The sequence below is a fragment of the Sander lucioperca genome, chromosome 4, assembly GCF_008315115.2.
Source record: "Sander lucioperca isolate FBNREF2018 chromosome 4, SLUC_FBN_1.2, whole genome shotgun sequence".
In the NCBI taxonomy this organism is placed as follows: domain Eukaryota; kingdom Metazoa; phylum Chordata; class Actinopteri; order Perciformes; family Percidae; genus Sander; species Sander lucioperca.
In genome coordinates this window covers 20,551,342-20,572,950 of record NC_050176.1, presented here as the reverse complement: position 1 = coordinate 20,572,950, position 21,609 = coordinate 20,551,342, and the positions used below count along the sequence as shown (strand labels likewise).

Below are 21,609 nucleotides of genomic sequence, written 5' to 3'. Positions count from 1 at the left end.
ATGTCATTTTTTTTTTTTATCGTCATCGCAATATCAACTCGTGCAAGGCTGCGAGACACAAAACATTTTTTTAGCTAGTTGAAAGAAAATATCACTAGAAAACCACACATTAAAATGTAATGCCATTCTTCTTTTAGTGGTGCCTTTATATCAATTCAATGGTCAATTTGTTCACTAAAAGAATGTTGGAAATGATTTGTTTTTAATTCAACAAGCAGTGTGTTGTATTTTAGCAAAATACTGAAAGCAGCAGAACTGAGTACACTTTAATATCCGTTTATTTATCGCAAGTAATATCGTTATCGCGATATTCAACAACGTCATCGCTTATTGCATATGTGCAGCCCTAGTATACATTCATCACTGTTATGTACCCATCCTGTTTGTGTTAGAATGAATTGCATGAAAAAGCTATTATGTCAATACTTTTTTAGATCAAAACCAAATCTGTACTGATAGTTAATGATATCATCAACATTACTGTATCTATTCATTATTGTCTTTGACATCAGCACAGCAACAAAACAAAAAAAAGGATGTTTGTATGCCCATCTCAGCGCCCCCCATTTTGTGTTTGTGTAACCTTGCTACATGCACACAACTAAGCGATGATTTGTCACTAATCTTTTGTCCTTCCTTGTTTGTACAAAAAAATAATAATAATTCCACAGGTGGTAATTACGACAGCCGCTTTGACGTGGGCAAGGCCAGTGGAACCTTGATTGTTGCACGGCCCCTGGACTCTGAGCAGAAATCAAATTACAACTTGACGGTGGAAGCCACAGATGGGACACGAACTGTCAGCACCCAGGTAATTGAAACACTAATGAAACTGTTGGAAGCTGATGAGGCAGTTGTCATGGTTCTGTTTTTCTCATGTGAGAAATAGCAGGAGCAAAGGGACGGGTAATGAGTGAAGCATTGTCCTAACTGTCCTGATAGTTGTGATGTGTTTACGTTGTGATGCTCTCAACTGGCCCGGGAAAATGACAGTTTATTGGTTGGAGTCTCATTACATCATTACATGACCTGACTTCTAATTATTTAGTGTAGCCTTGAAAAAAACTGGAGAGGTAACACAAAAAATATGGTACAGTATATAATATGGTCAGGCTGTGCTGTTAAAAGACATCTTCTTTTATTGTCTGTTGCTGCCTGTGTGGTGTGGTTAAATTGTGTTGAATCACCAGTTAGGGAGATAGATTAAAAAAAAAAAAAAAAAAAAAAGATTTAGATAATACCACTCTCATATCTGTCTGTTCAATGCAAGGCTACAACCAGCAGCTTCCATGTTTGGCTTGGCATTAGGACTGGAAACGGGGAGACTATGTTGAGGTTATGTGTGGGACTATTTTGTACCCGGGTGAAGTGCTTCGCTGGGTCACTGGCAACCTTACAGTGATGAAAAGACTCCCAAAACTTTAGAGGTGGTAAGGTAGGGAGATTTTCCCCTTTCTGACAGAGCCAGGGTAGTGGTTCCCCCTTGTTTCCTAGTCTTCCTAGTCCTAAGATAAATTAACCATCTCCTGGCTGTAGATTGATATTTTGGATTGATATAAAGCAAATGAGCATATTCCCTCAAACTTTTTATTTTAAAGGATTTTTTTTAAGTGGGGTTGTATGAGGTATTGGTTTAAGTATGCTTTATTTAGAATATATTCAGTGCTTTGAGTTGCTGTCAGACAGTTTCCAGTGAGGAACTGAAGCCATTATATCCATCTATGCTCTCTTCAGAGCCACCAGACTCCTTTGACAAAAGCAGTAATTTTACCTCATAGAACACGGCAGTTGCTGGTCGACTGCTGGCGTTTTAAAGGGTTAGTTCGGATTCAGTGGAATGAACAGTTATGTTTTTATAGAAAGAAAGAAAGAAATCTTCTAAAGCAGACTTAATGAATACACTTTTGTTGAACAAGATTTCAAACCATGACATGGGTAGTCAGTGTTCCTCCTCCTCTGTTCTCTCCCATCTAGAGTTGAGCATTGAACTCCAGGAATCTTCCATTGTCTCATTCCTGACGCAGAGCTTCTGTGATGATGGTGCCGTCTAGCCAGAGCTATTTTTTTTTTAAGCATACAGTACATTCTTGAGCCCCCTTCACTCCTCCCTCTGCTGTGTTTCTCCCTCTCTGAACCTGTGAATATTCTCTGAGAGAAACAGATTGCTTTGGTATTTTCTGAAGAGACTCTAAATATCTGAATCTATTACACTCATACATATACAAGTATGCTCATGCTACAATCCGGAAACTGCCAAATCAACTGAAATAAGCTTATATGCAGTAGAAGACAAGTATTAGGTACTACTGTATAAGACCCTATGTGAACCATTTTGATGAAAGATGAAAGTTAAAGTTGTTTCCAAAAACTTCCAAAGCAGTGGCATACTGGCATTTTAATATATTAATATGCTAATTTAATCCTTCTTGCATATATCTTGCTCCCCAGCTGATACCAAAGCTGAACTGCCATGATAAAAGCTTTTAAGCATGGAAGTGGTTTTTGGTTTTTGTTGAGATGGTCATGCCTTGTCCATGAGATTTTGAAGTTTTTTTACATGGTCGTTTTAGGTCATATGGGATGGTGGCATTCAAAATGTTTTGTCCTTTGTCCTCAAAGCGGCGCTTCAGAGAACTGTAGCTGGAAAAGAATCTATTTGTTGTCACTCCGTATGAATAAAGCCTTTCATCATCTGGCTGCTGTGCTCCACTGAGCCTTGGATGAAGCGTCGCCTTCCCTGGCATTTTGCAGCTCATCCGAGGAAGCAGCACGTCCTTTAGTTTAGTGCAGAACCTTAAAAAACAGCCACAGTACCTATTTTCTCAGCCATGATTTTCTCTCCACATTAAGCACTTTTCTTTAAAGCCCTGGCAACAGACACTTATTTAAAAGCGTCTCAGCAATACTGCAGGCTGTGACATTTTAAGTCAAATTAATCACATTCAAAGGTTAACTTATTCAAAAGATCCAATTCTCAGGAGGAGCTTGATTCTCAGTGGGGCCGACTGTACTGGCAACCCTTTCACATGACAGGGAATGATATAATTTAGTTTGATGTTTAATAGTGATGTTATGAAATGTCATTTACACCAAAAACACCTAGACTGCCCGACTGCCTATCTTCAAAAGTTATAGCAGCATACTTTGCACACTACCTCAAATTTTCCTCACATGATCACAAGTTTGACTGTTACTGCTTGGTGATCAGCTTTATTAAAATCCATCTCTACAAGCCATCACGGCTCATTTCAACCACCAGTTTCACACAAGAAATGGGTCAAAGAATAATCACTTGTACAGTATATCAGATAAAGCTTATTTCCTGCAACAGGGCACTGTTTCGCTCTGCATGCACATGCCTTTTTAATGTATTATTAGAGCTGTGTCTGATAGGCTCTCTTGTAGATGAGTGCTAGTATCTAAGATACAGTCCTGTGGACCCAGCTGATCACTGTAGGTCAGCTGTTTTCCATAGAGGGAACGGATTTACTGAATTTGTATGCTCCATAAACCAAACTTGTGACATGATTTAGGCCAGTTGCCTGATATATGCTGAGAGCCAAATAGGTGACTGAAAAAGGCATACAGTATTATCATCAGAGACTTTAGCAATCCCCAAAAATTGTAGGCTAGTAATATAAAGACATCCCTGAAAGTGGAAATGTATTGTTGTATTATTTTTTCCCACAAAAAAAAATCCTAACTTGTGTTGGGCTGTATGCTTTTGTTGTTTTGAAAATTGCAATTTAGGTGAGAAAGAACCATCTGTCTTCAGTGTAGTATATCCTTCATATTTTTTTATTTCATATTGATTATTTATTATAACCTTTATTTGAACAGGAGAAACCCATTGACATTAAGAATCTCTTTTTCAAAGGTGACCTGGCCAAGACATGCAGCAGCATATAATAACATGTAGTTACAGACAAGAAGACACAAGAGGACATAGTTAATAGAACTGTAATAAAGCAAAGCAATTCACATTACATCAATTTCAAATAGACAATTTTGTAACCAGGAAAAATGATTGAAAACACTGACATCTTAAATAGTCTGCCTCCATTTCTTTCACATTTGATATATCACATACAGTATCAGTCGGTTGACTTGCACATATTTGCGGCGGGGGGCCTCAAATGTCCTGAGGATTCAGAGTACTGAGTGCTTCATGTTTCAGGAAATCCATCTGAGTGTTTTGGCTACTAACTTGTTTATCCGATAACATTGTTCAGCATTGACAGTATTTGCTCTGTCAGCAGGGCTTTTAACAGAAAACTGTAAATGCACCTCTTGCAGAGAAATACATGTTTTGTTTTTTTTGTTACGCGTAACCAATGGGGCTATGGTTTTGAAGATTTTGTCAAACCACACTGAAATGTATTCATTTACTTTTTAAGTTGCTTGGCTCATTGCCTTTTCAAGGCAGGCAAATAATATTAACCCCTTAGTTAATTCACCTGATTGTTCAAAATTAGAATAAACCATTGAAGACATTTTATAATCTGTAGATTATTACATAAAGGACAGATGTTCAGAGTAATCAATTGTCTCTGTATCTGTGTTTGCATATCCAATGCAAAAGAGTTGTTTGTTATTGAATATGAATTAGTTTTCTTTGCGGACAGTATGTTTACCTTTTAAAAAAAGTCATAGTGAATTCCACTGCAAATTAGATCTACCCGATCACACACAATGTCGGACTTATCTATTCCTCAAATCAAAGTCATGTGGAAGCTGTGCTGCCAGACGGTATGGCCTATTTTCTCTCTCCTTGGAATGTTTTTTTCTCCCTTTTTGTTCTCTCTCTCCCTCTCTCTCTCTCTCTCTCTCTCTCTCTCTCTCTCTCTCTCTCTCTCTCTCTCTCGCTCTCTCTTCCTCTATCCCTCTTTGTCTTTCTTTCTGATTTTCTCCCTCTCCGTTTTTCAAGGAGCTCCACATTTATTGGCCAGGCATGCAGGCATGATGATGATGATTATTCTCTTTAGGTAGAATAAAATGCAAACAAGGGCGCCGGACCTCTGTGGATAGTGGGCTGTGTTAATCCTGTTTTGGGAACATGTTGGAGTGCTTGGTGCCAGTGCCCTGCCTTTGCCCAGAACCTGCCACCTGGCAGGGGGGCTTCCTCTCCTACGCATGGCACAGGAGGACAATGAGCACAATGCAAGCCCCTATGTGTCCTTTTATTCTGGATACACAACACACAAAAGGTGTTTCGTTATTCAGAAGGCTCTGTTTTCTTTTGTGATCTCTTAAGCACGCTTTTCTTTTTGAATGTTTATTTTATGTTCGAATGACAGTGACAAACTATGAACTGAAAATTGAAACATAATGTTAACTCCAACCTGCCTGGGGCTCCAGTGGTGATATCAGTATGAAGCTCATGGTCTGTGGGAGGTCTATGGGAAACAGTCGGCCTTTCTGTTACGTGCTTTCCATTTGAACGCTGTAATTCCATGAAGGCGTCTCTGAAGGATCAGCTGATGATGTAGACAAGGGGTGCCGCATTCTAGCTCGGGCACCTCATAGCCAGGAGCTGCGCCAACAAGGCAGACTCGGCATGCAGCCCAGCCTCCCTTCCCCCACCTCCAACTATATGACATCCTCCCGTGGCCATGCAGAAGTACCTCAAGCTGTTCTGCTCACAATCTGTTCCTGGTCTGCTGTTTCTCATGTTATCTCAGTCCACATTACAAAGACTCTCTTTATGTCTCACTCGAAGGCTTACCTTATTCAGTCACAGTTATGTTTTCTTACCTTCATTATCAAAGCTGACTATTGTATCTAGGACTTCTTTTTTTATGCATTTTATTCTGTTTGTGTATTTCTGTCATTCCCACCCACAACCTGTCTTTTCTAAATTTGACCATTTCCCTGAGCTTTCTTTTGTTTTTTCACCGTCACTTCTCTTTCATACTCTCATCTCACCCTCACAGCACTTTTTTTGTCTTTAGTATCTCCATCTGTCACGTCTGTGTCTCAGTCTCAATCTTGTTCCTCTTCAGATTTCCCAGAGGAAGCCATATACTACAGAGTTTTCTTCTACACCAGCATTTCTGCTGCAGTCAGGCTGTATCATGCTGCTTTGTGATGTTTGGGGGCAAAGTTCCTTTGAAGTGTTGTAGAGCCTCCTTGCAAAAGGAACAACCGAGTTTGTGTGCATATAGAGGCTGAATAGCCTTTTGTGTGCTTTCTAAACCATCTGACATAGTACATTGTGGATAGATGTGGATACTACTGACCAGGTTCCATTCCTTTCTGCTTCTTGACAGCACTATCAGCTCTTGCCACCTTCCTCACTATTCACAAGACGTGTTATCTGGCCCTGGCCAGATTGAGACACATTGGACAGCCTCTTTGTGTGGATGCATGTTTGGAAGTGCAAATGTTATAAGCCTGTGTGTGGGGGTGCATGCATGTGCATCTGCGTGTGTGAAAGATTTATTGTGAGACATCGCGGATGTGGTGCTATATGATGTCTGGCATGACATGAGAAGACATGCTTGGAAAGAGATAGCTTGTCAGCCCGCTGAGGGTGCAACATACACTAGAGGCCCTATTTCATACGCTGTTTCAGGGTAAATTTCACATTAGGAAATTATATTTATTTTACATTACGCATCCTGATTAGCAGTGCGACATGGGTCACTCATGACACATGACTTGTGGCAAACAGCCAGTTTTTTTTAGCACTGACAGACAGCATGCAGCCCAACGCTCCCCCTGCAAGATGACATCTGTGAGCTTCAACAGCATTGCCAACATCACAGCACACAGCAGATTGTAAATGTTATCAGTGCTGTCAGGTTGATTCTATATTTGTCTCTGATATAGGCTCAACAAACAGTATTATGACGAAAAACAACAGTGGGCATTTGTATTGACCAGAGATCTGACAAATCCTGGTCAGCTAGTGAGCTGTCAACTGGTCAGAACTATTGTGACTATAGTCCCCTTCACTGTTCCTGCACCAAACAGCTCGGCTTTGCCTTTTTCCTTATGGGACATCACCCCCTGGTGTTTGGTATGCAGGTGTCTAATCTATGCTGATCCCTTTGTTCCTCATGTTTGGCAACGGTAGAAGCCCCTCGCTGGTCTGGGAAGCAGAGATGGCATTCCAGCAGCTCTCCATAATCCTCTGTCGGAAGTCCACTAGACGAGTGGCTGGTGTTGATAAAACATGCTCCCAGTGGAATTTTACAGTTTGGGGATGTTAGATTCTTTGTTGTGTGTGTGTGTGTGTGTGTGTGTGTGTGTGTGTGTGTGTGTGTGTGTGTGTGTGGCAAAAAACACAGGGACTGCACCTTTTGCTGTCCAAAGCAAGAAGCACATGTGTAGAGATTGGTTTCATGGATTTGAGTATGTTTTCATACATAACATAAGCAGAATATTGTATCTGCTAAACAGTAACACTAAAACATGTTTAACCATCCTAAAACGTATATGACTTTTAGACATGTCATATGTTGTTAATATCCATGGATCGGCTTTCTATCCTATCACAGTTGACAACTCACTGTTGAATGGTTGATTACACATGTACTCTCAATTTAATAACCCACTCCTGTACGTAGCTCACAGTTCATTTAGATGCATTGTGGTTTTTCAGCATTGATTTCTTGTTTTCACTGTTAGCAGCATCAAGTTGCACTTCAGTTAAAATATTGCTTTTGCCATCAGATGTATGTATCGATTTGGTCTATATCGACATAACACTGCACATTACTGAAGAGCATGGGAGGACTTAAAGTTCAAGTTAAATGTGTTTGTGTAAATTTACACTCACACTAGTTTTCTGGTTATTATTGGTTTTTTTTTGGAGTATGTAATTTAACCCTTACAGAAACTTAATCCAGTTTGGGGACCACTGCTTCACAATTACCCTCTTCGTGCTTTTCATCAATTAAATGTTCATCAGTAACTTGTAACACTTGAATTGTTTTGACTGATACAGCCATCCATTTATCCTCTGAAACATGGCCATCTGAAGTATTTTGGGAGATGATGTAAGTCCGGTGTTAAAAATGTATATTAAAATATCTAAAATGCATTTTTCTTCTATAGGTGCTTATCCGTGTCATTGACACCAACAACCACCGGCCACAGTTCTCTCAGGAGGTGTATGAGGTTAATGTCCCTGAAGACAAACCAGCAGGGACTGAGGTGCTGCAGATCAGCGCCGTGGACAGAGACGAGAAGAACAAACTGACCTTTACTCTCCTGAGCAGCACCGATCCCTTCAGCCTGAGGAAGTTCAGACTAGACCCAGGAACTGGCACGCTGTACACCGCTGAGCGACTGGATCATGAGACCATGCATCGTCACATCCTCACCGTCATGGTATGAATCAATGAACACTGACAATTTAGCAATAGCTTGATAAATTACAAAATGTTCCTACATATGGTTTAATGGAGTTTATTTTGGAAATGTTTGCTTTATTGGAAAAATTAAACATCCGTGAAATTAAGATACGTTTGTTTTTTTCTATGCTTTTCAAAATATGAATAATTTGCTGTTTTATTATGTTACTATTGAAGTATGAATTATCGCTTGAGGGCTCTGACACTCTTTGTCTGTCACTGTTTCTTCCTTTTCTTCCCCCCCTCCTCGTCTGTCTCTTTTTAAATTTCACTCTCTAGGTCCGAGACCAAGACATCCCAGTAAAGAGGAACCTTGTGCGTGTTATTGTCAATGTGGATGACACTAATGACAATGCACCCTGGTTTATAGGCACACCTTACTCTGGCCGTGTGTTTGAATCCGCAGCCGTAGGCTCGGCTGTGCTCCAGGTCACAGCTCTTGACAAAGACAAGGGCTATAACGCAGACATTGTCTACAGCATTGAATCAGGTAAATGCACACAAAAGTTGCTGTGCCATTCTGTTGAGCCACAATTTCCCTAGTTTCTTTTCTCATAGCAGAAAGCTTTCATTGTAAATGAATGCAAATGAAATCAGCTCGTAAAAAATGCATGAGTCATCTTGAGTCCTGCTGCCCACTGGATCTTGATTATGAATGGAATACTTTACAAAGAGTAGGAGAATATTGGAGACTTTGTCTAGAGGATCTCCAAATACGTGAGAGATGGGTAGATCCCCCCTCAGAATTTCCCACGATGATTTTCTCCTACAATATGCTGTTTTATGAGAACAAGAAACATGTGGCTATTAGCTTTTTGTTTGAATACATGCATATTTGACATAGCTAAAATTACTTAGTGTAATTGAATTGTTGCTTGCTTTGTTTTGAGTGAAACTGATGGTTTAGACGACTAGCTTGAAAAGGACTTTGACGTTGCAAATGCTTGTCAACCACATCTTCCTGGTACAACACGTAGCAAAATTATTTGTTTGTTTTGAGCATATATGTTTTGCATTAATTACCAGGCACATGGATCAGAATTGGAAAATATTTCTAGTACAGCCACATTAATATATTCTTCTTTTGTTGTCTATTTCTTACAGGAAATGTTGCAAACTCATTTGCCATCAACCCTGTTCTTGGGACAATTACAGTAGCCAAAGAGCTTGATCGCAGCAGCAAGACCCTGTTTGAACTGACCGTTAAAGCATCTGATAATGGAATACCTCCACTGTCAACTACAGCCAATGTACACATTATGGTAACAGTTTCTGACAATGCAGCCCCCAGATTCACCGAAAAAGAGTTCTCTGCAGAAGTCAGTGAATCAGTCCATCCAGGAAGTTTTGTGAGCTTGGTCACAGCCGACAGCCAGTCATCTGTTTTCTATCAAATAAAAGGTGGGAACATCAACCACGCATTTGATATAAACCCTAACTCGGGAGTGGTTGTGACCCAGAAAGCTTTAGACTATGAGACCGCCTCTCAATACAAGCTCATCATACAGGGCACCAACATGGCGGGACTTTCCAGCAACGCAACTCTACTGATTCATCTCAAGGATGAAAATGACAATACTCCAATCTTTCTCCAGAGGGAATTCAAAGGAGTAATCAGCGAGTCTGCCCCAGTCAACAGTGTTGTTCTGACCCGTGAAAACACTCCTTTTGTCATTCGTGCCTCTGATGCTGATTGTGACCAGAATGCCATGCTCATCTACCAAATTGTCGAACCTTACGCACATAACTATTTCGCCATTGACTCAAGCACGGGAGCAATCAGAATCACAGCAGCTTTGGATTATGAACAGAGGAGTGTTTTCCGCTTCACAGTCCAGGTCCATGATCTAGGAATGCCACGGCTATTTGCAGAGACGCCAGCCAACGTGACCGTTGAAGTAATTGATGTTAATGACTGTCCACCAGTTTTTAGCCAAGAACTCTATGAGACAACCGTCGTAGTGCCAACTTACAAAGGGGTGGAAGTCATTAAAGTCAATGCTACAGACTCAGACTCTAGGCCTAACTCCAAACTTATCTTCTCCATCTCTGAGGGAAATATTGGTGATAAATTTAAAATTGATCCAATCGCAGGCATAATTTCTATTCAGAATATCACACAGCTCAGGAGCAGATATGAATTAAAGGTCAGGGTTTCCGATGGTAGATTTGCTACTGTTGCTACAGTGAAGATAAATGTAAAGGAAAACAAGGAGAGTAAGCTGAAGTTCACCAGGGAGTCCTACAAAGCCCACATCCAAGAAAACCTTTCTGAGAAAAAAACACTAGCTGTCATTGCTGCTGTTGGGAACCAGGTGAACGAGCCCTTGTTTTACAAAATTTTGAACCCTGACAGCAGATTTGAAATCAGCCGCACATCTGGAGTAATCTCAACCACTGGGATTCCATTTGATCGCGAGGCACAGGACACATTTGATATAGTTGTTGAGGTCACCAGAGAGGACAAATCTGAAGATGGGGCTCACGTTCTTGTAACTGTGACAGTGGAAGATGTAAATGACAACAAACCTATGTTTGTGAACCTTCCCTATCATGCCCTGGTCCAGATGGACGCGGAGGAAGGCCAGGTCATCCGACAAGTCACAGCAGTGGACAAAGACATGGGCCCGAATGCAGAAATCTATTATCACCTGAAGGAACACCAGGAGCACTTTCAAATTAGCCCCTCTGGTGAAATCACCCTCAAAAAGAAATTTGAAAAGGATTCGCTCAACACAGACTTTGTCGTCATTGTTATGGCAAAGGATAATGGAGAGGTAGCACTCACAGCAGAAGTAGAAGTGCCAATAACAGTGGTGAACAAAGCAATGCCTGTGTTTGAGAAGCCCTTTTACAGCATTGAAATCCCTGAAAACATTCCCTTACACACACCTGTGCTTCATGTACAGGCCAATGATTCTGAAGGCCCTCGTATTGTGTACACCATCTCTGAAGGAGATCCTTTCAAACAGTTCTCAATTGATTTCAACACAGGTGTTATTCATGTGATTCAGCCTCTGGACTTTGAGACACACCCTGCCTATAAATTAAATGTAAGAGCCACAGATTCTCTGACTGGAGCACACTCTGAAGTGTTTGTTGATATCATACTGGAAGATGTAAATGACAACGCCCCTGTGTTCCTGTCGAAGGCGTACTATGCCAATATTTCAGAGGCCTCTGTCATTGGTACATCAATTTTGCAAGTTGATGCCAAAGACCCTGATACTGGTAATAACCAAGAAGTATTCTTTCAGCTGGTTGAGGAAAAAGGGAAGAGTTCAGATTATTTCACTATTGACCGTCACACAGGAATAATCTCTACAGCCCAAGTTCTTGATCATGAGGAGATCCAGCAGCACAAGCTGAGAGTCCGCGTTGTGGACGGAGGAGTTCCAGCCCTATCGAGTGATGTCATTGTGACGATAGACGTTACCGACCTGAATGACAATGCTCCAATATTTACAGAGCACACTTACAAAACTACTATTAGCGAGTTAGCCCCGCGTGGACACTTCATCACCCAAGTCCAGGCATCGGATGCTGATAGCTCAGACTCCGATACGTTGGAGTTCTCCATTATATCCGGCAATGAGGATCAGAACTTTTCCATCGACAAACACACAGGCGCCATTGCCATTTCCAACCACCGTCGGCCACATATGCAGCCTCTTTACAAACTCAATGTATCAGTATCAGACGGTGTATTCAGAAGCTCAGCCCTTGTCATGGTAACAGTTACTGGCGCCAACTCCCACAACCCCACCTTCTCTCAGGTGGACTATGTGGTAGAGCTTGTTGAAAACTCACCTATTGGTACCTTGGTAGCAGAAGCAAAGGCGACAGATGATGACGAAGGCATTTATGGGCAAATAACATACCAGATTGTCAATGACTTTGCAAAAGACAAATTTTCTGTCAATGAAAATGGAGAGATTTTCACTCTTGAGAGCCTTGATCGTGAAATTACAGTTGAAAAGGTTATTCCTATTTCTCTTATAGCTAAAGACGGCGGTGGAAAAGTAGGCTTTTCTATAGTGAATGTCATTCTCACAGATGTCAATGACAATGCCCCACAATTCAGGGCAGCTGAGTACAAAGCCACTATCGCATCAGATGTCCCAAGGGGAACCTCTGTGGTTAAAATTGCTGCTTCAGACATGGATGAGGGAAGCAATGCTGACATTGAGTATTCAATCGAAGCAGATGTTGAAAATGTGGAGGAGAACTTTGAAATCCACCCAACCTCTGGAGTCATTACAACCAAAGAGAGTCTCATTGGACTTGAAAATGAGTTCTATGCATTTTTTGTGAGGGCGAAGGATACTGGGAATCCACCCAAACATTCTGTTGTACAGGTATACATCAGGATTGTTGCACCAGAGACACCAATTCCCAAATTTGCTGAACCACATTACCGCTACACAATTGCTGAAGACCTTCCCATTGGCACAGAGATCGATGTAATTCAGGCTGAGAGTGAGCAACCAGTCGTTTACAGCCTTGTGAAGGGCAACACTCCCGAGAGCAATGAAGATGAGGTTTTTGTTGTAGACAGTGACAGTGGGGCCTTAAAGCTTCAAAAAAGCCTTGACCATGAGACGACCAAATGGTACCAACTCACTTTGCTTTCCCAAACTAAACATGAGAACTATGACATAGTGACATCTGTAAATGTTAACATCCAAGTGAAGGACCTTAATGACAACAAACCTGTCTTTGAGTCACACCCTTACGAGGCTGTCGTTGTGGAAAACCTTCCAAGTGGGGCTCAAGTGATCCAAGTCAAAGCCACCGACCAAGACTCTGGAACCAACGGCCATGTTGTTTACAGCCTCGACCCCAAGCAGAACTCGCAGGAGATCTCCGAGCTGTTTGCTATTAATAGTGAAACTGGATGGGTGACCACCTTAAAAGAGCTAGACCGCGAAAAGATGAACAAATACACAATCGCCGTCCTAGCCACAGACCAAGGCGACAAAGTCCAACACGTTAATGGCACCAGAGTGGAGGTAACTGTCGCTGACGTGAACGACAACCCGCCCCGCTTCACTGCAGAGATCTACAAAGGCACAGTCAGTGAAGATGACCCTCCTCCCAGCGGAGTCATCGCTATACTCAGCACTACAGATGATGATTCTGAGGACATCAATAAACAAGTGAACTACTTTATCACAGGTGGGCATTTATTGTTATTATAAATATTATAAGTAAGCCCAGACAGTTTACACCCTACTCCTTTGTGTAACAGTTTTTCATAAACAGAGTTAAGGGGGGATTATCCGTTTATGCCACTTAATATGATGATAATATCTCATCTTTGAAACATTACACAGTCCTATTATTTGTTAGGAGTCTTGAGTTATCCCCTAATCTGCCAAAGCTCAAGGCAAATATTAAGGTCATCATAATACAGAAATATATAATTATCTGAATAATGCTTTGAAATGGACTGGGAGGGAATACTTCCTCTGGTGCTAATTAGCAAGTGTAATTAACTAGTCTGGGAATATTATCAAAAGGAATCAGAATGCAGCATTAATTCATTTACATTTTCTGTTGTTTCTTGGTTTGCAGGATTACTTGTGTACCAAACATATTTGATTTAGAAATAAGGGTTTGCTTTCTGAAGATAATTTCAGTAATTATTGAAAGATATTTAGTGGAATGCAGTTTAAAATGCTGGACAGACCCATATCCTTGTGTTTTTTTAATGACTGCTGCTGCTTTGCTGCCTCTGAGTTGTTGATCATTCGGAAGTGCTATATTTCTTTTTAACACCAAACAGGAGGGGACCCACTTGGCCAATTTGCCATTGAACACATTCAGAATGAGTGGAAGGTCTCTGTCAGGAAGCCCTTGGACCGTGAAGAGAAGGACAATTATCTCCTTAACATTACTGCCAGTGATGGCATCTTTACTGCCAAAGCTGTTATAGAGGTCAAGGTGCTGGATGCCAATGACAACAGCCCTGTATGCCTAAAGGTAAATTCCATTTTTTTTTCCGACTGTGTTGTCATTTCAGCACTTAATTTGTGTTTGTTGTGCCCTTTTCTTGCTGGTATTCACTATCATTCCTTTCCCTCTTCCATTTTCCTCTTATTCATCCGTCCCCCAGTCCCTGTACAGCGAGAGTGTCCCAGAGGACTCCCCTGCCGGCAGGCTCGTCTTACAGGTCTCTGCAACAGATGCCGACATCCGCTCAAACGCCCAAATCTCTTATGAGCTCCAGGGAGTTGGATCTGAATTGTTCATCATTGACTCTGATACAGGTGTGTATCTGCGTGTTAACAAGAATGGATGCAAATGTTTATGTGTATGAAGAAGAGTGCTGATTGTGTGATGTGGCCCTCTGCTTCAAGCCCCAAAATTAAAAAGACAGCTCAGCACGACAGCGGTCTTACATTCTACAGTCTTAAAATTTGAGAATTGTGATCCCTCTGCAGAATGTTTTTTTTTTTGAGGATACACTAAGGTGTGTGTGTGTGTGTGTGTGTGTGTGTGTGCGCATCATTATTAGCAATAGAAGAGGCAAGCGTGTTTTCTTGTGCAGTTATTTACTTAGTCATTTTTAAAACAGCCAAGAACATTTCCCTGTGGGGCAGATGAAAGACCCACAGTGGCACTAAAATCCAGAGTTGCACACTTAAATTGAATTTATGAGTGCTATACTTCTCTTGCCTGCAAATAATTTCTTCTAGGAGACCCTCTAAATCAGAGATTCCATCTGGCTGCTAGGATAAAAAAAAAAGAAAGAAAAAAAGAAGAAAAACAATACCAGTTAATCACCACCAACCAAAATGCAATGCAAAATTAAAGCACGAAAGTACGAAATTGATAGCCAGTAGATTTAAACAGCTATACAATATTTCTGCTGCTGCATACAATCTGAAAATAATGTAAAAAACGTCAAAATGTCATGTTTGATATGCTGAGAGACTAACACCAAGGCAACAATATCATCCAGCTGTCTTTTGGCAACTCCTACTACTGAGTTTCTAGCAGCAGTGCTACTGTTATGGAGAGGGGATGTTTTTTTTCTTCAGTGCAGACAAGTAGGATTATTGCAGATGAGGACCGCCAAGAGACTCTGCAGTTTTCCAGAGAGGTTGTGGTAATGCTGGCTGCCTCACATCCCAGGGTACTTCCAAGCTGCTCTCAGCTGCCAATTCTGATGGTTTCCTTCATCCCTCCAGTCTCTTTGCCATTTTCTTCCGTCTTCTCGCGCATCAATTACTTATTTATTCCCCTCTTCTCTCCCCTGAAAGCCATCATTTGTTTGGATGTTTTTTTACTTGGTTAGTAGACAGCAGACAAAGGGGTTACAGTGCTTTAGAGTATACATGGTTTGTCTTATATACAGTCTTATATACATTAACTCAATCGTCAGATTCATTGCTTACACAAATTTTACATTTGTCTGTAATGTTTGTTTTTTTTTACTGTATGTTCTTTAAATAGCAAATTGTATCTTTCTACTCCCCAAAGAGTGTACATCTTTATTTGTGTGTATTTTGCTCAAAAATGTTCTGTCCCACCTTCAGGGGAGTTGAAGACTTCACAGCCCCTAGACCGAGAGGAGCAGGACAAGCACACGTTCAAAGTGCGGGCGGTGGACGGAGGAGGACGGTACTGCGAGGCTGACGTCCACATCACTGTTGAAGACGTCAACGACAACCCACCTCAGTTCTCGTCCGATCCCTACACCATTACTGTCTTCGAGAACACAGAGACGGGCACTTACGTGGCAAAACTGCTGGCAAACGATATTGATACTGGTGAGTTTATTCTCAGGCACAACATCGGTCCATTACCTGAAAAATCAAATGTACAACAAGGAAAGTGAATCCATTACCTACTGTAACGTTCGCTAAGCCCTGCCTTCTTATGTACTGTCGCTACGCCTGTCGAGCTGTCTGTTCTCTCACAGCATTGTGGAGCTTACAACGATAACGGGGGCAGATTTGATTTCAGACAGTGGAAAATATAAGCAGGATTCAAATTTCTAGCCAGCGGCCATCCATTTATGCTGGTTAAAATGACAGTTCATCAAGGGCTGTCCAATGTTTGACAGGCCTACGATGCCTAGTTACAGTTGCTGCAGATGATTGGACAACTTTTAATATTAAAACTATTTTAGATTATCCTTTGAAAGCTCTTGCTCTTCACAGATGCCGCTACATCATGCTTAAATGCCAACAAAGACATTACTTAAGGTCACAATGAAAATAAAAAGCACATGTGATTCAAAAATATTATAGAGAGCATGCATATGCTTCTTGGCTAAATGCTGACCCACAATGCACGGGTTATTATCTTTCCTTTATGCAACTGCATTACTCTAAATGGCAAGAGGGAGGGATAACAAATGTGGAATTTCATGAATGATCAAACCCTCAAATTAAAAGGTCCATTAAGCTGTAATGAAATTCCTCTCTCTTCAAGCTGAATTCTCAAAAGGGCTGATTGTAATTTTCCATTCGCCTGGTGCCAATTCACAGGGCCACATATTCATCTCCAGCGTCTTCACCTTTCAGCAAGCATTGCCAACCACTGAGAGGCTCACAAGTGGCTAAGACTGAGAACTTAAGTCATGCAGTTAAACAGTTAAAGTTAATTTAGACTCCTTGAGACTTTATCCAAGAAACTATTGGACCTGCTGTTCCAGATTACACCTTTAGTTTAGTGGAGCACAAACCATTCTGGCCTGTTCACTGTCAGAGAATTGACACCTTCTCTTTCTATTTCTTTTTTCAGTCCCATGTTTTGGGTGGACTGACAGCTTGACAGTATGAAAGGGATGCTAGAATTGGATCCCTCAGAGAGAAACTTAAAATGGTGAATGGAAAGCGCTGGTATTAAGATGTTTCTTCCCTGAGGCTTTGCTGGCACACAATTTGCTTCATTTTGAATATCAAGGATAAGGGTAGTTGAAGGAGGGGTGGAGAAAAAAGGTGCTTCCTGCAGTTTAGCCAGGGGCAATAATTATTTAGAGTTACACTTTATTGAAGCAGAGAGGGATTTGATTAGTATTTCTCTCACATGTGTGGGTATCCAAACATGTGAGAGTTCTTTCTTGTGTGTCTATCTAGTATTTTTTGATTGAGGTGCCAGCTTAAAGCACAACTCGCAGATCCCAAGCAACACGTAGAGTGTACAAGAAGAATTAGATGTTGTAGTTTTGACCCAGTTCACTCAGGCTTTAGTCAACTGTCTTAGCAGGCAACCATCAAATTGTGAAACATCCTCCATCAATATTTGTCTCTGCATATCTCTGTGAGGACTCGTTCTTGGCCCCGGCTGCTGTGTGCCACTGCATCAATGATTTGGCTGCCCATTTGGCTGGAAGATATCTGATACTTGCCCACATTGCTTCTCCTCAGTTCAGCCTGCTGTTACAATCTCGGAAAAGGCAGCACTTATCAGTGCGGGATGGTTTTGAACCAGACAGACACATAGATCCAGACTGGTGGCCTTGATCCGTGATAAACTAAAGTTATGCGAGTACACATTCCTTCTATGATTTCTGCTTTATCCTTTATCGCTCTGCCTGGACCCGAGTGTCCCTCCTGTGGAGGAATTTAATCATTTTCTGCTTTGTTCACCGTGGTGCTGCACCAGATTCATATATGTTCCTGACAATCTTGCCTTCAATACTGTAGAGAAAGATGTCTTAAAGTGCCAGCCAAATGAAATCGGTCGGCGTTGCTTCAAAGATCAGTGTGCAGTTAGCATGTTTGTTTTTAGCAATATCGTAGAGATTTACATGAATAAAGGTGCTGAACATTTTCTTTAATATAGTGCTGCAACTAAGATTTCTTTTATTAATCCGCTGATTATTTTCTTGATTAATAACTTATTTGATTAATAATTTTTTTGAGCTCAAAGTAGTGCTTTCAAATGTCTTTTTTTAATTAAATCACAAAAGATATTCAGTTTATTTACTATCATATATGGCAATATATATATCAATATATATATATATCAATCGACTCATTCCAGCTCTCCCTTAATATTAAACAGTCCAGTCATGGGACTGAGATGGGCATACAATCATAAACATACTTGTATGCGGCAATATGGCCAATCGAGATTCAGCACAGATCACTTAACCACCAATAAGCAGTTGTCTCAAGGACGATCAGACCAGATAAATAAGTGATGGGAAACCATATAGCAGGGCTCCCTGTGGTAGTCTCTCCAGCACGATAATGACATCCACGTCTGACGGGGGCACTTACCTGATAAATGGGAATATAATAGTGTATTCCAAATGGGGGCCACCTGCAGAAAGGCATTATGATTATTATTGTGATCCGTCTCTGTCTCGTTGCTGGGAGCGTCTTGCTAGTGTGAGGACATGAGTTATGAGGATGGCACGGATTAGACGTTTACAGCTCCTGTTTTTCAGAGGCTGTGTGAAAGATGGATGTGTTGGAATGAGAATAGAGGGCGACAATTTTAATCATTCAAGAATCAATACATCAATATAAGAATCAATATGCTTGTTACGCCCTGTACTTACCAGTGTATTTCTGTTGATGTGGCTATTTATCTTATTGGTAACCCTAACCCTTTTACTTAGCAGTTTAATCGCTGCGATGTGGGTACAGGGACAGGGTGTAAACTGAGAGGTATCACATGTTAACAAACAGGTATGATTGTTAATTTTTTTTCTGTCATCCCAGGTCTTAACAGCGACATCCTTTACTCATTGGGCGATTCTGCTGATGGATTTTTCTCAATTGATGAGCACACCGGTGTTATTAGCCTGGAACGCCCCCTAGACCGCGAGGTGCAGTCGACATATGAGCTGAAGGCCCGCGCCAGTGACCAGGGCTCCCCGCGGCTCTCCTCGCTTTGCCAGGTGGTAATCTCCATCCTGGACATCAATGACAATCCCCCGGTGTTTGAGCACCGCGAATACACGGCTACGCTGTCTGAGGATGTGGCGGTGGGCACACAGGTGCTCAGAGTGCAGGCCGCCAGCCGGGACATGGAGGCTAACGGAGAGATCTCTTACAGCATCATCAGTGGGAATGAGCATGGCATGTTCAGCGTGGACCCCCGCACTGGTATGTGGTAGCATGAAATAGATGATTTTGTCCTTTGTCCTTTTTATAAGTCAGCTTTTAATGTGCTCTTAGCTTTCTCCCTATTGACGGTGTAACAAAAACTTTAGTATTACTGCAGGGGTTTTCCTGACTCAGAAAGAGCCTTTGGGGGGTGACTACGCAAGACGGCAAGCATGATGGGTTTGTGTACAGTAAAGGCAATGAGTTTGTTACCTTATTTGACAGAAATCAATGCATGTGCCTGTCATTTTTGACAATTTGATAAACAAAACTGTCTATTTTGTTTAAGTAAATGAAACCCCAGTTAACAAAACTGCTTAAAAAACAATATTTATATTTAAATACTACTGGTAAAATCATCGGGAGAGTCCCACACAGCCTGACTCTGGGCGGTAAAACTAAGATTAGCGCTCCTATTCAAGTTTATGTTCTGCTTGTTCAACGGTTGTTTGGTAAACTGCAATTAAGAATTTGAAATCATTTTGGCACTGGTGATTTTCCTTTGGTGCTGGCTAAAACCTCTTTTGGGGGGGCGCCAAAACTTCCTCTATGCAGGAAAAACCCTGGTTACTTTCAAACAAATATTGAATTAAAAGAAAAAAGCTTTGATAAGTTTACCAAATTAAATTAGATTGTTTGTGTCACCATTGGGGTTAAAGGTACATTGTGCAGTCTTTAACCACTGGTAGCACTGTGGAGCAGTGTTTTTTACAAGAGGGTTCCTGTTTTCTTTATATGGTGTACACGCACACAAGGAAGCACATTCCTGCTCAGGTTCCACACTATTGCACTGATCAACAGTTGGTGTCGGCAGCGTGCAAAGAAGCATAGCAATGGGCAAACAAAGGTAATGAAGAAGAAGACTGCTAGCAAGCAAACATGAATGTAAACAATGCGCAACTACGCTATGAACAAAAATCTGCTTTTTGCAAGATTTTTGTTCATCAGGTTTGTTGTGCTTCAAGGATACACACATACAGGGTATTTTGTTTACAAAAAAGTCCACAGGGCACAGGGAGTTAAACATGAAGAGCTTCATCGCCCATGCCGTCTAATTGTTGTTGAGTCTACACAGTCTGCATTCCTGTCTTAACGTTATCATGGCATCATGCTAAATTGCCATGGGGACAAACAACCCAAAAAATTGCAGTATCATTTAGCAATCCCAAACATTTTATCTTGCATGTAAATATTTACAAAACATTTGCAAATTAAACTGCAAACAGTGTTCAACCATAACTGAATTTCACTTGAATTTCCGTTTGAACTGTGATTGGCTAGCTTCAACACTGCAACGCGACACCAAAGAAAGAAAAAAAAAAAAAAAAACTAGGATACCTTTCTGTTGTCTCAATGCAAGTTAGAGCAGCTGAGCCAAGCAGAGAATTTCAAATGAGAGTCAATTGCGGATGCCGAATTTGACTTCTGGTTTGCGGTGCATTTCAGCTGGAAATGTTTGCATGTAGAGTTCAAAATTAGTTTTTTAGGATAAACCCCTTGAGATGTATCATCTCATTTTCGAGGGGGTCCCTTTGTTACAAACCAGTTGACAAAAGTTATGGCAGTAGCAAAAGAAGGAATGACTCACAGTAGGTTATCCCAAAAAAAGTTTGTCCTCAAATTGATTTATGTTATTTGGCGCACTGTGGTATCATAGGGATTTTTTTTTAATATATATTTAAATAACATATTGGTATTGAAGTGTGAATTCTTGTGACATGACAGCAGCTCTCCCTACTTCCCTACCGCTCTGACTTTCTGCTGTCTCTTTGTCCTCAGGTGACATCTTTGTGATTGAGGGGTTGGACTACGAGGTCTCCCATGAATACTACATCACCTTAGAGGCTACAGATGGTGGCTCGCCACCGCTCAGCGACATGGCCACTGTGAACATCAACCTGACTGATGTCAACGACAACAGACCTGTCTTCAGCCAGGACATCTACACAGCTGTCGTCAGCGAGGACACGGAGCTGGGGAAGACCGTGATGGCGGTAAGAACATACATGCTACACTATCTTCAGGGACATGTTTGAATACAACAGTTTCTTGTTGTGGGGCAGTAACCCGTAATTACTGTAAAGCTGCATGCTGGGTGAAAGACATTTTCCTTCTCTCTCTCTCTCTCTTTACTTCTTCCTCTATTTAGATCTGTTAGTTTGTTCACTCTCTCA

General features: G+C 41.3%; 1 protein-coding gene across 13 annotated transcripts in view; it reads left to right on the top strand.

The window, feature by feature from the left end:
• Positions 1 to 21,609, top strand: part of fat1a (FAT atypical cadherin 1a) — an 82,451-nt gene that overhangs the window by 43,446 nt on the left and 17,396 nt on the right. For all 13 annotated transcript variants that reach the window (XR_004105430.2, XR_004897211.1, XM_031302323.2 and 10 more), the window contains 9 exons: positions 672 to 811; positions 8,062 to 8,337; positions 8,640 to 8,850; positions 9,465 to 13,538; positions 14,149 to 14,345; positions 14,479 to 14,632; positions 15,905 to 16,138; positions 19,049 to 19,435; positions 21,215 to 21,429. Coding sequence is in view for 11 of the 13 variants with exons in the window: in XM_031302323.2 (XP_031158183.1) it covers positions 672 to 811; positions 8,062 to 8,337; positions 8,640 to 8,850; positions 9,465 to 13,538; positions 14,149 to 14,345; positions 14,479 to 14,632; positions 15,905 to 16,138; positions 19,049 to 19,435; positions 21,215 to 21,429 (5,888 nt within the window). In the remaining 2 variants the exon portion in view is untranslated. The remainder of the gene's footprint in view (positions 1 to 671; positions 812 to 8,061; positions 8,338 to 8,639; positions 8,851 to 9,464; positions 13,539 to 14,148; positions 14,346 to 14,478; positions 14,633 to 15,904; positions 16,139 to 19,048; positions 19,436 to 21,214; positions 21,430 to 21,609) is intronic.